This window comes from Aristolochia californica, unplaced genomic scaffold, assembly GCF_029961685.1.
Source record: "Aristolochia californica isolate CCGP_79_NKW_82.1479 unplaced genomic scaffold, dmAriCali1.0.hap1 SCAF_2, whole genome shotgun sequence".
Taxonomy (NCBI): domain Eukaryota; kingdom Viridiplantae; phylum Streptophyta; class Magnoliopsida; order Piperales; family Aristolochiaceae; genus Aristolochia; species Aristolochia californica.
In genome coordinates, this window is record NW_027181881.1 from 10,972,440 (window position 1) to 10,988,475 (window position 16,036).

The following is a 16,036-nucleotide window of genomic DNA, read 5'->3' on the forward strand; positions in this document are numbered from 1 at the left end:
TTAGAATTGACTAAGCTTGACCATGGATGAATTTATAACTTTGAAAAACATGAATTGGATCTCTCATAATGTAAAACATAGAGTAGAACTTAGCTTATTAAAGAGAGACCAAGCTGAATTGACTTCAACCTTTTTCTTTCTTCAAAGTGGTTGAACCTTATCTTGCTTGAAGGACGATTTTGAGACTCCTTTTTCTCAATACATGCATGACTTAATCAACTTTGATTTAAACCCTAGAATTCCTATTCTAATACCATGTTAAATTCTAGGGTATAATTCATAGGTAACTAGGTTTGAGAAGAAGAAGAAGAAAAAAAAAAAAAAAAAAAAAAAGAAGAAGAAGGAAGAAGAGAAGGTGAGGAGAAGAGAGTTTGTGAGAGAAGCACAAGTTGGAGAGGGAAGATTTAGGATTTAGAAAAAAGCTCGAATGAGCCTCCTCCCCCTCACTATGTTACTTATATAGGTGGTGCTTAAATGTCGTAGTACATAAGCAAATACAATATAACCCTCAACTATGTTACTTCTCACTCTCTTAATTACATAATATACCACTTGAATGTCTTCAACAGACTCCTCATTTGGGTATTCAACATCTTTGGCTTTATCATTCGAATGGTTTGTTGAATGACCACTTCCAATAGATTTTTTTTAATCTCCAGTTGAAAAAAATAAGTTCGATTAAGTTCGATTAGTGGGCCTTTATCACTTTCATCTCATTTCTCCAGCATGGTCAATTGGTTGAGAAAACAAGTACTTATCGTACTTTTCATTCTTTTATCCAATCAGATGAGTGCAACCTATTAGGACAGCCTACTACGTGTTTTTTCTTCTTTTCTTATTCATGTTTTCTTTGGGCTAACCGTTTGGTCAACTAGCCGAAAAGTATTCAACAGAGAATTTTCTCTTTTATTGGTCAGGTTATTGGCTCTCCTTCGTTTGGTCAGAACAGTTTGCATTATTTGTTGTGTTGAGCATTCATCAGGGTAAGTCAAACAATTTCACGAACAACTACTTCCAGAGGGTTCTATTTCTCTTGTTTGGTTGATCAATGATGTCTGGCAATCAGATGGTGTGCTTTTGTAGCATGAGCTATTTGTTTATTTTGTATATGCTATTTAAACGGTCTTTCTGTTATGCTACTATGTATTTTCTTTGGGGATTTTTGAGTTGTAAGACATACTTAATGCATCTCATTAGTAACTTAAGTATTTTTTATTATCAAAATTATCTTAAGACCAATACTTTTTATATGTGAAGACACCTTCTCCTTTGAACAAAAAAGGGGGAGGATGTACCTCTCTTTTTCTCCTACACCATTCATATATCAAACTGCATAAAAGTACTAAACCAATATTAAAATACAACACTTTTCAATGATATAGATAATTCATCAAAAAATTGAAACAAAATTTTAAGAATAGCACAAAAACAAATGGTGCTAGGATCCTCATGAATAGTAATTCCATGGTTAGTTTAGTACATTAACTAGAAAGTTCCCCTTTATATATGAAATTGAACTCCAATTCGACGTCCAATCCTAATACTTAACCCCCTTTTATTGTTCCTCGTTCCTTTGACACCTAGGGCTAAAAATTTTATCCATTAGTTCTTTTATTTTTTTAGCCATTCAATTTTAATAGGGTGTGAAAATAATATATATATTATCCTCGTAAATAAAAAAATCAGACAAATATCACATATTTCCATCATGTTGTCTCTCATAAGGATTATATGCCAAGCTACAATTGATTAAGACTTCTTAAAATAACTAGGGAATTGGTCAACAATTATAACAAAGTTATTTAAAAATTATTGAGGCCTTGCGTCATTCTCGCCAGTGCATCTTATTTAATCGAACAATTCGATTAAAACATTACGCGATAAAAGAGAACAGAGAGGAACGCTATGCAAGACCCCTTACTATATATAATATTATTTATTAAACAGAAAAGACTACTTTTTTTTTCTTTGTTTGAGAAGAGAGCAAGAAATGTAAATTTCGCAAAACAAGACAAGTCCGAACTAAGGCGAAGAAGAGAGAGCAGAAACCCCCAACACTTTGTCCTAAAACAACACGGACAGCGCCGGAGGGTTTTACAAGGGCGTTCGGATGAAGGCCACAGCACGTGAGGTACCTTCTCGGATCCCAGACATGGACGCAACAAGAACTTAAATTCATCACCCCATCAGATCTTAATGATATTTGCGGACAACACGGTCATAAAATTAAAACGAAAGGTAGAGTTCTTGATCGCAAGAAATGACTTCCATCAATCCAAATCAAGAAATTCCATTCTTTTTCTCAAAGAGCCTTTCAAGTCGGAGGCATCCCTTTCTGCTTTCTGTGCCTGAAAAGATGGATAACAAAGAAATGTGATCAAGGGAACTGCGAGGAACTTTGGAGACATTTAGCTTAGGACATGGCAGAAAACACTTTACCTTTTTTATATCCGCTGCTGAAACACGGGTCATGTGTGCAGGAAGCTCATCTCTCTCCAGATCCTGCCAATCTCATATCATTTTTCGTTAGGAGAAATGAGTAAGATCTCAATCAACAGAAGAATAGAGATAACAGATAGATACATACCAGCTCACCAATCAGAACAACATTCTCCCCTCTTATTACATACAATCCTAGCGGAATATCACAAAAGAGTTCTCCAACAATAACACGTTCACAGGCACCCTCAAGAACAGCATTTGCTGTCAAAAGATAGCATTGAAAACTTTCATTAACATAAAAATCTAAACTGCAAATATATCTCTACAATGCCGAGGAGAATGTGAGGGTACCAAATTGATCAAAGGAACGTAGGGTCCCCAAAAGCTTTCTCCCATCCCTTAGCAAAACTAGAAGTTTCTCTGCAGAATGAACCGATTATTGTTTAGAAAAAAAATACAACGATGTTTATAAATTACAGAAAAAAATAGATGTAGAACAAACAATCTAGAAAACAAAAACGTTCACAAGCTGCCAGATGAATAATTATGTCACCCTTGGAAAGCATATGATCATTCCTTCCATGTTTTCCTAATATGAACTCAATATAACTTCACAACATTTAGCAGTACCACCTAACTAGCCTTGTCTGGCTTCTTCCTGGTGCATTTATAGTAGTCTTTGTTGGAATATGGGCTCCAGCCTATACGACTAAGGAAGGCCCACAAGATGGGCCCAAGCACATAAGTAGGACCCACCATGATTACCACGAGCTGGCATCCTTATCACATAAGTTGGAAGATCAAGAAGGACTCACAAAAGCATCTTTATCTTATGGTCACGTCCTAGAAGAGTTCTAGTTTGAGTTATGTTTGTCTTTTATCTATATTGAGTTATTTAATTATGCCAGGACTTATTTTTAAGTGTTAAGAGTTTGGGTGTAATGGGACAAAGATAGTTTTATTGTAATTGGACTCTACTACCTTCTTCTATTATAAATAGAGGTTTATGTTATCTGATTATTATAAGTTAATGAAGTCATTGAAATATTTCTCTTTTCCATAAATTCAACAGTCTTAAACATCACTGGAGCCTTGACCCAACCATTCTCCATAACCATCCTAAAGCCTATCCATCCAGCTCTATCCAAACTTACCAAAGCCTATCCATAACCTATTTTGCTGAAGCAACCTTTGGAACTTTGTAGAGGAAATAATCCATCATGCATCTTTTTCAGTTCTCATTATTACTGGTTATGGCTATGACAATTTTTAAAGTAGCAAATGCTCAGAACGAAACCCACTATAGTCCCAAATGTGAACACATTAATTTGCTCAGCCGTTGTAACAACCTCTGAAAAAGCTTCAAGTACTTTTTTTATTTTCAATGAGCATTACCAGTAGTGCTTTTGGATGTGCCCATGCAGTGATGTTTGGGCATTTGCTGTAAGGGCTTTTTAGAATGAAGAAAGGAAAATAAATCAGATTGTGAATAACCTGATGCAGAAATGAACATTCTCAACACAAATATACCCTTGTGAGAGGGTAATTACATTTATCATACATGTATTGATATTTAATTTTTCAGCATAAATGGCATGAAGAGAGAAATGTGATACTTACAGATAAGTCATGTGGTCATTGAAGTTATGGCTTGCATATCCAATGAAATTAAAGGAACACAATCAAGTTTTGCTCAAACATGTGACACTAAATATTAAATATCTAGAGAATGAAGAGATACATCCTCCTAAGTCCGACTAGTCATATTGGAAAAGACTTAGACTTAGCTTTGACAAAGTAACAAGTAGGATGTTTGTTCTACTGGGCCTAATTCAAGGCCCATTTGGTTGGTATCTCATTTGTGTTGTCCACATCTCAAGACCCTTTTCTTTTTCGAGACCATTGTTTTGAGCCCGTAGTTTGGTTGTGTAGACCCGGATGCTTAGACCAACTTTGAAATAGTGTTAGAGTGGAAGCATATGTAAGCCTCCACCCAGAGTTGTTTAGATAGGAACCATAAAAGCACCAACATGTTAGTGGGAGTGTTAGAATATTCCCACATTGACTCAGGATTAGATAAATTATGTGTTTATTACTTGGGAAAGGGCCTCCTAACATCAGATAGTCATTTTAGGGAGAAAATGGACCCAACTTTAACACATAAGTTTTCAAAAGGACACAAGGGGCCATAATAACGCTTATAATTAAACATAGATTAGACATCCACAACACACCATGAGACTTGAATCCATGAACTCGCATAGAAAAAACCTAAAGTTTCATGACTTGTAAAACTAAATTAAGGACAGCTTCCCTATATTAAAACATGCTTTGCAAAAGATTCTATACTTTGAGAGAGCATTCTCTCTCCAAGGAATAATTAATACATGAGAAAAATATAAAATGTTTAGTAGAAAATATCATTTATTAAGTGTTTAAGAAGGACATCACATTGTCTCATTCTTCCTTTTCGTTTTCTATTGTCTCTTTTGAAGTGATTGATTAGAATGCATATATCAAAGTAACCAAACATCCCAAGACTTGAATGACCTCAAATTACGAAAGTACAATGTTCCTTGACAAGCTAGAACTAGAATATGGACCTTTCTCTCTCTACGTCTTACAATCACAACATGATTGCCAAAAATTCTAAATCTAGAGAAGGCCTTATAAATTTGAGAATCTACAAAGGTCAAGATTCAGCATTTAATTTCAATAAATGGTTTCAGAAACCAAGAGGACTTCAAGATTTTCATTTTTTTTTTTAATTTAGCAGCAACATACATGGAAGGAAAAAAGATAACATTTTTAAAAAAAAAGAAACAGAAGTAAAAAACAAAAAAAAGGGTTACACATTCAGATTAAAAAAAGGTGTGAGAAGATTCATAACAAATCATAAGTATTTCTTAAAATATATGACAACCGCAGAGCAAAAGCTAGATGAATTATATGACATGAAAAAACACAAATTCTAGGCCGGATTCAATCCTTTTTATTACAAATTTCCCCATTCACCTTCAGATCAGGCACTGAACACCAAAAGATATAAAATCCTCTAACTTTCAAAGAAACACCATGAATCAGTAAGATCAACATTTGATTTGAACCCATTCAATTGCATTTACGAGTCATTGCACTGGAAAAAGATTGTGCAGCTAATGAGGAAGGTCATTCTTATGCTTTCGCATGAACCATCGCTCAAAAAGACACAAAAAAATATAGGAAGAAAAAAATAAAGCCTCTCAACAACCATGAAACCAGGATTATAGATCAGATAAAACTAACAAGAACCTTGCTGCAGCTGCGCTAAGAGATGGCAGCATCAGTCATTTCAGAAAATACCAGATCCAAGCAACTACAAAGAATGCATCTAAAAGCCACCAAGATTAAGCATCGGAGAAGGCCATCTATTTTCTTGCCAGGAGAAACAAGCCTCGTGTTAAATGTACTGGATGGGTATTTAGGTCATTTCACAACATTTAGATTGTACCTAGAAGAGTGTCATTTCAGGAAGTTTAGAAGTGCCTATGGTCCAATTTTCATAATCTTGGAGTTGTATATATGGAAAAATAAAGTGTGTATGTTAATAAGGGTAGAGGAGTCTTTTCCTCAATAACTCACTTCAGTTAATATAAAAGGGTTAGTGGGGCTCGTGCCTCACCCTAATCAAGTGCTGAAGCCTTCTCCAAAAAGGCTACCACCTCCTCTCTTCTTCTCCTCTCTCTCAACCCTATTTCTCTCAATAACTCACATAGTATCAAAGCAGATCTGTCCATAAGATAGGCGTTTGAAGCATTCCTCCTCTCTCGAAGGCAGCGACCTCATAAGAGAAGGGATTTGAAATCTGCTTTAGTTGGTAAAAATCACATCTTTTTTGTGTTATTTCCTGCCATAACCCAAGGATTAACGGTTCTTACAGCTGATTAAGCAATCTTATGACTATTTTCTGCCCCAAGAGGGTTTGCTGAAGTGAGATTGACCCATTTCTTATTGTGCACACTCAGTTTTGTGCTCCAATTCCTGTGTCACTTATCAATTGGCTGACATCATCCCTTATTCTAGGAGTATTTGTTGCAATTACTGGATTAATTGCTGAAATTCTTGATAAAGGAGTCTTTGGAGTTGGCGCACATCAGTACCTTACCCTAAACCTAACTCAAAGTGGCCCCCAAAGAGCTATTGCTGCTATACCTGCGCACAAGTGAAATTGTCACTTAATTGAAGTCAATCTGGTTTTGGCTGAGTGGATGAATTATTACCTCATCGAGGGATGTTGTGAATTTAGATGGGAAGGAAACCATATTAATTACATCAGAGATTTTTTTTTTTTTTTAAATGATGTTGTACATCTGAGATATTGAACAGATGCATCTATATGAGTTGGTCCAAAAAGAAATCCAAATTTATCAAAGATGATCATCCTACCCCGTTACAAATGATTGGGAATAGGAAAACAATCAAATAATGACTTGGCTATTGAATAGCATGGATTCGATGTTGAGAAATCAGATTAATAATTGTCAAACCGCCAAAGAGATATGGGTATCCTTGGAGTCAATATATGCTCAAGTGAGTAACCAGTCCAGGGTTTATGAACTCTATGCTAGACTCTTCAGCCTTAAAAGGGGGGACAGGTCAGTCATTGGATATTAAAGTGAACTGAAAGATATTATGCAGAAAGTCCATATGTTCCACCCATTCACTACTGGTGAGAAATAACTTAGAAAACAACACGAAGAAGTTCTTACTACAGCATTTTTGGATGGGTTGGGATCTGAATTTGATGGAATTATGGCTCAATTGTTAGCCTTAGATGATGTGTTAACACTTTCCACAACATGTTGCCGAGTTATGGGGGCAAAGCCTGCAATTATGTCTATAGGGTGTTAATATGTCAGATGAATTCCTTTGGTCAATTAGAATCTAGTAGAGGCCGAGGAAGCAGTTATTGAGGCAAAGGTCGAGATAGGTCTAGTAGAGGCCGAGGTCTGATAGATGGTACAAGTGAAAGTTTGACACTTGTGGACGCACCAATCATTACTCCGAAAAATGCTAAATTGAATTTGGGAAGCCCACCTGGGCAAATTCACCAACTCATGAGCAAACTAAGCCCTCAACTGGACAAATAGGTAGTATCTTCCAAGGAACCCCTGATGAGATGCAACAGTTAATTCAACGCATGGCTCAACTTCTTCATCCTCAGCATCGAGTGCATAGCCTCCACCTCCTATGGCCACTCTGACCAACTCAAGTATGTCCGCATTACATGTGCATCCTAGGTCCTCTTGGGTGATTGACTTAAGAGCATCTACTCATATATCAAGTATGTCATCATTGTTCCCTGATCTAAAAGATTCTTTCTTTGTTAAGCATATTACACTAGCTGATGAGTCTGTGTCACCTATTTAGGGAGTGGGTAATGTCACACCTACTCCATTTATGCCTATTAAGTCTGTATTATTTGTTCTTAAACGTCCTCATAACCTATTATTTGTTTGTCAAATTACTAAGTCTTAGCACTATTCTATAACATTTTGTCCTTCTCACTGTGGATTTTAGGATTTTACAATGAGGAAGATAATTGGTTCCGCACGTAAGAGATGAGGACTATACCATTTGGAAGGACCATCTTAGTTGCTTACATATACTCTTCACGCTGCAATTTCACCCTTCCAATGGGATCTACGACTTGGACATCCTCCCCCCTGAGAAGACTTATCTATTTCCTATTTTTCCGTCAAAGTTGCCTTTTCAATGCAAATCGCGCTAGCTAGACAAACATCATCAAAGTGTTTTTCCAATGAGCCAGAAGAAAAGTAAAAGAGCATTTGAATTTATTCCTTCTGATGTATGGGGATCATGCCCAGTTTCTAGTTTGTTTGGATAAAAATACTTTGTTTCTTTCAGTGATGACTTCGATCGCACTAGTTGGGCATATCTCCTATATGAGAAGTATGAGGTGTTTGATGTATTCCAAGTTTTTCCAATGAAATAAAAAATCAATTTTATGCTTTTGTTCAGATTCTCCATATTGGCAATGGGATACAATTCATGAAATTTACTACATTTAGTCAAAATAATGGCATATTTCATCAGTTTTCCTATGTCTTTACTCCACAATAAAATCGAGTAGCAAAGCATAAGAATAGGCATTTACTAGAAATGGCTTGAACATTGCTCATTCATATGCATGTACCTAAGACATTGAAGAGATGTTGTACTTACTACATATTATCTTTTTTTTTTTATATAAAATTTACTACATATTATCTTATTAACAGAATTACTTCATTTGTGCTTGGGAATCAACTTCAAGTGTTGAGTCCATCTAACACATTATTCTCATTGCCTCGGATTTTTTTTTGTCTACTTTGTCCACAAACCATTTTTGGTGCTTCTACAGATAAATTGTCCCCACATGCTATCAAGTATGTTTTTCTTGGGAATTCAAGGATACAAAAGGAATATAAATATTTTTGTCCTTCTCTTTGCAAAACATTTGTGTTTGCTAATGTGACTTTCTTTGAGGATGCACCATTTTTTTCTTCTTATGATACAAGTGCATATCACCTTCAGCCACAATTCTTAGTGTTATTGCTCATGTACCAATGGAAGATGTCTTTTGTTTGCCACAATCTATTATTGCTCAAAAACCCTTGCAGGACACAAGCAACAAAACTCACAACAAGATCTAGTTCCCAATCTCTCACAATATCCACCACCTTCTTCATCACCGGATCCTGAGGTAATTAATTTAGATATTCCTATTGCTCTTTGTAAAGTGGTTCATTCTTCTACTCGTCATCCCTTAACTCGTTATGTTTCATTTGATTCCTTATCCACTGGTTACAAGCAGTTTGCCTTTTTTGATAAAGACAAGCAGTTTGCCTTGTCTTTGTCCACCTATACCATTCCTTCTTCTGTGTAGAATGCTTTGTTATCTCTTCAATGGAAGCATGCAATAGATGTTCAGACGGAGGCTTTGACAGATAGAGGTACTTGGAGTTTGTGTGATGTTCCTACTGGTGCAACTATTATGGGGTGTTGCTAGATCTACACAGTGAAATATAGAGTAGACGGGTCAATTGAAAGGTATAAAGCCCAGTTAGATACAAAAGGGTAAACTAGGAACTATGGAATCGATGTGTGTGAAACATTCTCTCTAGTTGCCCTTTTAACAATTGTTCGTATTCTTACCTCACTTATTGTTAATCAAAATTGGCCACTCTTCTAGCTTGATATTAAGAATGCCTTCTTGTTTAGTGACTTAGTAGAGGAGGTATGTTGCTCAGGGGGGTACTCATAAAGTGTTGAAGAACAAGTATGAAAGAGTCTTACGTGACTCTCACAACAAAAAATCTCACAAGAGCCAGAACTAATATGGTAGAGTCTATGACGAGTCACACAGGAGGAAGTTTCACAGAATAATTTACTTGAAGGTATTTTGGTTATGTTATTCTATTTATGTTCAGTTGTTCAATTGTTCTAGGACTTATCTTTTAGTGTTTAAATTTAGGTTTAACTGGGATAAAGGTAATTTAATTGTAATTGGGTTCTACTTATTTTCTCTATTATAAATAGATGCTCATTGTACTCAAATTACATCAAGTTAGTGAAGTATTTCTTGTTTTTCATAAATTCAACATGGTATCAGAGTGGGTTCTATAAGTTGACTCGGTCAACCCACTAAGATAATATGCCCATTTTCTGATCTATCATCTCCAGTAGTTTTGGTTTATATTTCATATGTTTTTCTTTCTTTCCTAATCCAGTACTTGTTGTTTTCTTAGTGTTTGAACCTCCATTTCATATGCAAATTATATATTGACGGAAAGATCTTCGAGTCTACTTTCCAATGCAAAAAGAAGTTTTGCAATCGCAACTTTCTACAAAGAGAGATCGATATTTGAAGTAATAAAGGTCAGACTACAAGAGAGGCTCGAGCAGCAACAGAAAGCTTCTTTCGAGGCGGTTTAGGCCATCAAGAACGAAACTTTATATGGAGAATTATATTCTAAAAGATAGATCTATGAGTCTATTTTTCTTACCTATCATAACAATTCTAAATCTGAGTTTTCTAGAGGGAGATATCTGAGTTTCATGCTGGCCAAAGAAGAAAGAGTATTTAGTTTGGCCAAATTACAGAGTCCAAAATCTATCAAATTTTTTCTCTCAAAAAAAAAAAATTTTATGAAGAAAATTTATACTTAAAATAAAAGGTATCCAAATCTAGTTTCACAAGGAGAAAATTTCATGTCAAACTAATCCATATGTAAGGAAATATTCACATTGGAGTTGACAACCATTAAGCTATAGAATTAAGAAAATAAAAAGGTCATAACATATTCAAAAAATGAAGCTTTTTATGTCAAATTAGGTATCAAATTACCGCTCTTGGAGTCTAGTTTCTTAAGCAACAAACGGTTTGTGATTTTGATCTATATTGTGGGAGATATTGATGTCAAATAAAGGTCAATTCTGCCAAAAAACTTTCCTTATTCCTATTTTCTCTCCTATTATCTCTCCGTGCATTGGATTGAATTGAGTTTCCTTTTCTCCTAGAATCCTAGTTATTTAGCCAAATTTCTCTTCTAATCCAAGATGTGATCAAAATTAATCACTCCAAGATTTGCTTGTTTCGTTTTCAAATTTTGCGTTTTTTGTTACGTAGGTGTGTATCTTCCACATCGGCAACTCCAAAAATTGTGGTCACCCAAAAAAAAGGTTATACTTAGTCAAATTTATCAAGTTCTATCGTTATAGTCTCCCCTAGCTTTTTTTTTAATAAAGGTCATAATCTAGATTCGTTTAGAAGTATGAGTGTTGTATAGTCGCCTCCTTCCAGTTAAAGTTGTTTTCCTCTAGGATTTCTTTTGTTTATCTTATTGTGTTTTCATCACTTCAGAGCAATGCTTAGATCAACCACCTAAAAATATAGGAGTGTGCCCAACATCCAGCTTAAGTCAAGTCTTTTATTCTTCACCCAAGAAGTGATTTGTGTTTGAGTTACCCTTAAAAAGTGAGTAATATCTTTGTTGTGCCCTAAAGTTGGGTCATTTTCCGCCTTTTAAATTGAGCGGAGTGTGTTTCAGACTATGACCATTTTGACTGGTGTATGGAGCTAAATATGGCTAAGAATGATTTTCTTCTCCCATATTGTGTTTTGTCCAAGTTGAGTCTTTATGTCTTTTTTATCCCTAGCTTGAGGGGGAGAAGTTGAAGAAGTACAAGACAGAGGTGTGTTATTCCTATGTGACCAAAATATTCAAAAAAGGGGGTGAACAAAAGATGAAGATTTTACATCTATGAAAAAAAAATTAGCCAATGAAGATTGAAGACAAAAAAATCTTTTTCATTGCAAGCTGAAGTTATAAACTCCAACTTGAGAAGGAGTGTTGAAAAACAAGTATGAAAGAGTCTTACATGACTCTCATAACAAGAAGTCTCACAAAAGCCAGAACTAATATGGTATAATCTATGAGGAGTAACATAGGAGTAAGTCTTACAAAAGAGCTTACTTGAAGGTGTTTTAGTTATGTTAGTCTTCTATTTATGTTCAATCATTCAATTATTCTAGGACAAGGGTAATTTAATTGTAATTGGGTTCTATTTGTTTCCTCTATTATCTTTTGGATTCTCTCGAAGCCATTGCAATCATTCATTATTTGTTATAAAGAAATTTCTAGCATTGTGGTTCTACTTGTGTATGTTGATAACATTGTTTTGTCAGGACATGAAGTTCAAGGTATTGAAGAAGAAAAACGAAAATTGGCAAAACATTTTCAAACAAAAGATTAGAGGTTTTCTTGCGATAGAAGTAGAAGCAGGACCAGTATTGTGTTGATAAAGAGAAAGTATGTCACTAGCATGCTATAGGAGTATAGTGTACTAGGTGCAAAGCTTGTAGAAAAGCCCATGGAATTTAGAAATAATCTTCATGATGAGCAAAGTGAAGAACTCAAGGATAAGACTATATTTTAAAGATTAGTTGGGAAGCTGATTTATGCAACTGTCATAAGTGTGGTAAGCCAGTTCATGGAATGCCCAGGCAAGGTTCACTTAGAGGTAACTAAGAGAATATTGCGGTACTTGGAGTCTCCAGGAAAAGGATTATTTTTTAGTTCTCACAATCATATGAAAATAAAAGCCTTCTCAAATGCTAACTATGCAGGCTCTAAGGTAGATAGAAAGTCTATTACTGGTTAACTGTGTTTTCGTGGGAGGTAACCTAGCAAGAAATAGAATGCACTAGCTCAGTCAAGTGTTGAAGCGGAATACAGGGCACTGGCCCATATAGTCAATGAAATGAAGTGGGTGAAATTAATGCTACCGGAGCTAAATCTACATGTCCATATGCCAATGACAATGTATTATGATAATCAAGTTGCCATTTGTATTGCTACTAACCTAGTGTTTCAAGAGAGAACCAAACATATTGAAGTGGACTGTCATTTCATTAGAGATACAGTAATGAAGAAGGAAGTTGATACTCCATATATCCGATCAAGTGTTCAACTTGATGACGTGTTCACTAAAACGTCGGGCAAGCAAGTGTACAAGGCTTTCTGTAACAAGCTGCGACTACTTGATCTATATGTTCAAGCTTAAGGTGGAGTGTTAAATGTATTGGAAGGGTAATTTGATCATTTCACAATATTCGGATTTTATCTAGAAGAGTATCATTAGTTTCAGGAAGTTTAGAAGTGCCTATGGTCCAATTTTCATAATTTTTGGACTTGTATATATGAAGATATAAGGTGTCTCTATTAGAGAGGTAGAGGAGTCTTTTCCTCTACAACTTATTGAAGTTAATATAAAAGGGTTAGGGGGGCTCATGCCTCACCCTAATCAAGTGCATAAAGTGCATAAGCCTTCTCCAAAAAGGTTGTCGCCTCCTCCTCTCTTCTTATCCTCTCTCTCAACCCTATTTCTCTCAATATTCCACGCTTAGTCATACTCATGAGCCCCTTTAAGGGATTCCATAATATAATTTTAAAAGTCCCTTAAAAATGATTGCAATGCATCTCATCAGAGCAGTCTAGTTTGCACAACCAGGGCCATATACCTCATGTTTTAAATAGCTGTAATTTATAGTTTCAAATATCTTAAAAGTTAATAGAGAATAATTGGAGTCCAGCCAACGGCGCCAACCCAAAGGGTGCACACCTTAGAACAGTTTACTTTATGGCATAGACAGCTTGCATGTGAGCCCCAACAGCCATAAATCAAAATTGGCAAGTTAGCGGCTGATGATTTCAAATTCAACCTCATCTTAAGAGCATAGCAGACAATACATTATCGTGGACACAGAAGTTTCTAGGCACTAAACAAAGTCCTAGAAGAATAAAAGGGAGCAAAAAAGAAAATATTGAGACAGGAAGTAAGATCATAATACCTAGTTTGACAAATTACAACTAAATCCTCGAAAAGAAATAGCACATACTTTTGGAGCTGCACAGAGTATCCTACAGATTAGTAAACACATATATCAAATCTGCACCATGCCAACTCCTTTTTAAACATTTTTAAAACCTCCAATTAGTGAAGGTTTTTTAACTTCTACCATCTGGTGCCAGCCAAAGGGCTCTGCACAACCGTTGATATAGGCATGCAGCTAGTCATAAGAAAGGGGAAATTTTGAATTACTCCAGACACAACCACAAAAAGGACCAGGTGGAGGTGCACAGGTATTAAGTAAGAAACAAAACATCTAAGAGTATGTGGAGGGTACATATCTCACCATGGCAATCTTTCAGAAGAAACTAGTATAAAAAGAAGTAAATCCAAAAGTCTCTACCAGGCCGAAGAACAACAACACAAATACACAATTTGCAAAGATGACTAGCTGCAAATAAGGCAAACTAGAGAGTGGAAGTATTCATCAAAACCAAATTATCTTTTATTAATTAAAGAATAAATATGAGTAGACCAGATTGGCATTTTATGCAGACTAAGTCTCTTGATCATAGCGTTATGGAGGCTAGGTTTTTAATTAAAAACCAATTCCTACTAATCCTTTCATTATCAATTTTATCATAGGTTTTTTGGTTCTCTACCGGTTGAGATAAACATAGATTTGATTTTACATACAAAAAAATGTTGATGGAACCATTTCTATTTGAAAGATAATAGAACCATTTTTTTTGGAGAGACAGAGAGCAACCTTATTATACTTGAGACACCAAACACATTCAAGGTTTTTTATTTTTTTTTGGAAACAGATGCAGAGTTAAAATCAATCAATAGATAATTGTAAACTGGAAATATTCTTCCACGATTAAAAAAAAATTATACACACGTCAAGTGAGCAACGTTTATGTGCGTAGCCAAGACGTATTAGAAACAATACCATCTAGATTTAGACAAGCACAGAAAGTTAGACTTAATGGAAGCAGATGCAGTTGACAGAACGTTCTTATGGTTACTTACCAACTCAAGAAAACAGATAAATAAATAATCTTTGAGCAGTGTATAACTCATCCGAACATGCCATGCGTCTGAGAGTATGCGTTCAGTTAATTATCCCAAAGACACACAGGATAAGAACGATCAAACATGTACATCAAATGCAATCGGAAGCACTCTTAGGTAAAGTATTTGTCGGACGTGTCTGTGTATAAGTGGAGAAAGAGAGAGAGCTTACTGTCAAGGTAGCTCGCAAGCGAGGTGGAAAGAAATATATCTTCAGGCCCTGCCCAAGACATCGAAATCAAACTTTTTCGGTCCTTCAAAAATTGCCGAAAATTCTTCCAAAACCGTTTCAAATGGCATTGGCAACTCGATTCTCGAGCAAACGCTAACCTCCACCCAATTCAGGCCGAATTTCAACAAGTACTATTGCATAAAAAACCCAAGTTCTAATAGAAATTCCGATGTAGATCCAACACCATTAAAACCCTAAGCCGCCAAAGCACTCGAGAGGAAAAACTCCAGCTCCAGATCGGCTTCCTATAATTCAGAATCCCAGAACAAAAAGAGTTTCGTTGAATAAAAATGAATAACCAGAATCCAATAGTTCCCGGAAAAAGAGGCAATAAATAACTGAAAAAATGGTTGACACTAAAGCAACTTTGGCTGAGAGTAGGTGGGGTTGTATGTTTTTCAAGGTACTACGCTAGGGTTTGGATCTGCCTTCCGATCGGCTTAGCGCAGGCTGCTTTTGCAAAGACACGACCTCCACTCGTCTACTGACTGCTCTCGGACAAGTGTAAAATCTCTTTGACCGAAGGCATTTAAAAAGTCTACCACTGCGGTATACAACTAAATCTTTCTCTACTATTCGCTGGTACATACGCTGAACTTGAACACCGCACGAGTCAGTGCCACAAGCACGTGTTTAGCGTCGTATTATAATGGAAAGTTCTCCATATTGTGGAAGGTTTTAATTACGACTGATAATTTACTCATAATAGTTATAGTTAACCCTGCTATTCAAATTTCATTATTTTCTTCCCAATAATTTTTCAGTGTTATCACACCCAGATCATAATCATCGATTTATGCGTGATTGATCATGTGTTGACTGGTTTCCGAAATGGGTGGGTTTTGGTTTAGATTAGGATGATTAGGTTTTGGAAGTTTATGTTTAATTCTA

General features: G+C 35.7%; 1 protein-coding gene across 1 annotated transcript; it reads right to left on the reverse strand.

Moving 5' to 3' along the window:
• Positions 1-1,923: 1,923 nt before the first annotated feature.
• On the reverse strand, positions 1,924-15,648 carry LOC137956236 (sm-like protein LSM1B). The gene is made up of 5 exons (XM_068803627.1): positions 15,086-15,648; positions 2,794-2,862; positions 2,588-2,703; positions 2,440-2,502; positions 1,924-2,348 (listed from the first exon to the last, which is right to left on the reverse strand). The coding sequence occupies exons 1-5, from the start codon at positions 15,144-15,146 to the stop codon at positions 2,271-2,273; spliced, it is 387 nt and encodes a 128-aa protein (XP_068659728.1). The 5' UTR covers positions 15,147-15,648; the 3' UTR covers positions 1,924-2,270.
• Between the last annotated feature and the right edge of the window lie 388 nt (positions 15,649-16,036).

Excerpts from the sequence above, each read along its gene's own strand:
- LOC137956236 (XM_068803627.1), bottom strand. The coding sequence starts at position 15,146 with ATGTCTTGGGCAGGGCCTGAAGATATATTTCTTTCCACCTCGCTTGCG. Across the intron at positions 2,503-2,587 it reads TTGTTCTGATTGGTGAGCTG|GATCTGGAGAGAGATGAGCT; the intron begins GTATGTATCTAT and ends TGAGATTGGCAG. Across the intron at positions 2,349-2,439 it reads CAGCAGCGGATATAAAAAAG|GCACAGAAAGCAGAAAGGGA; the intron begins GTAAAGTGTTTT and ends CCATCTTTTCAG.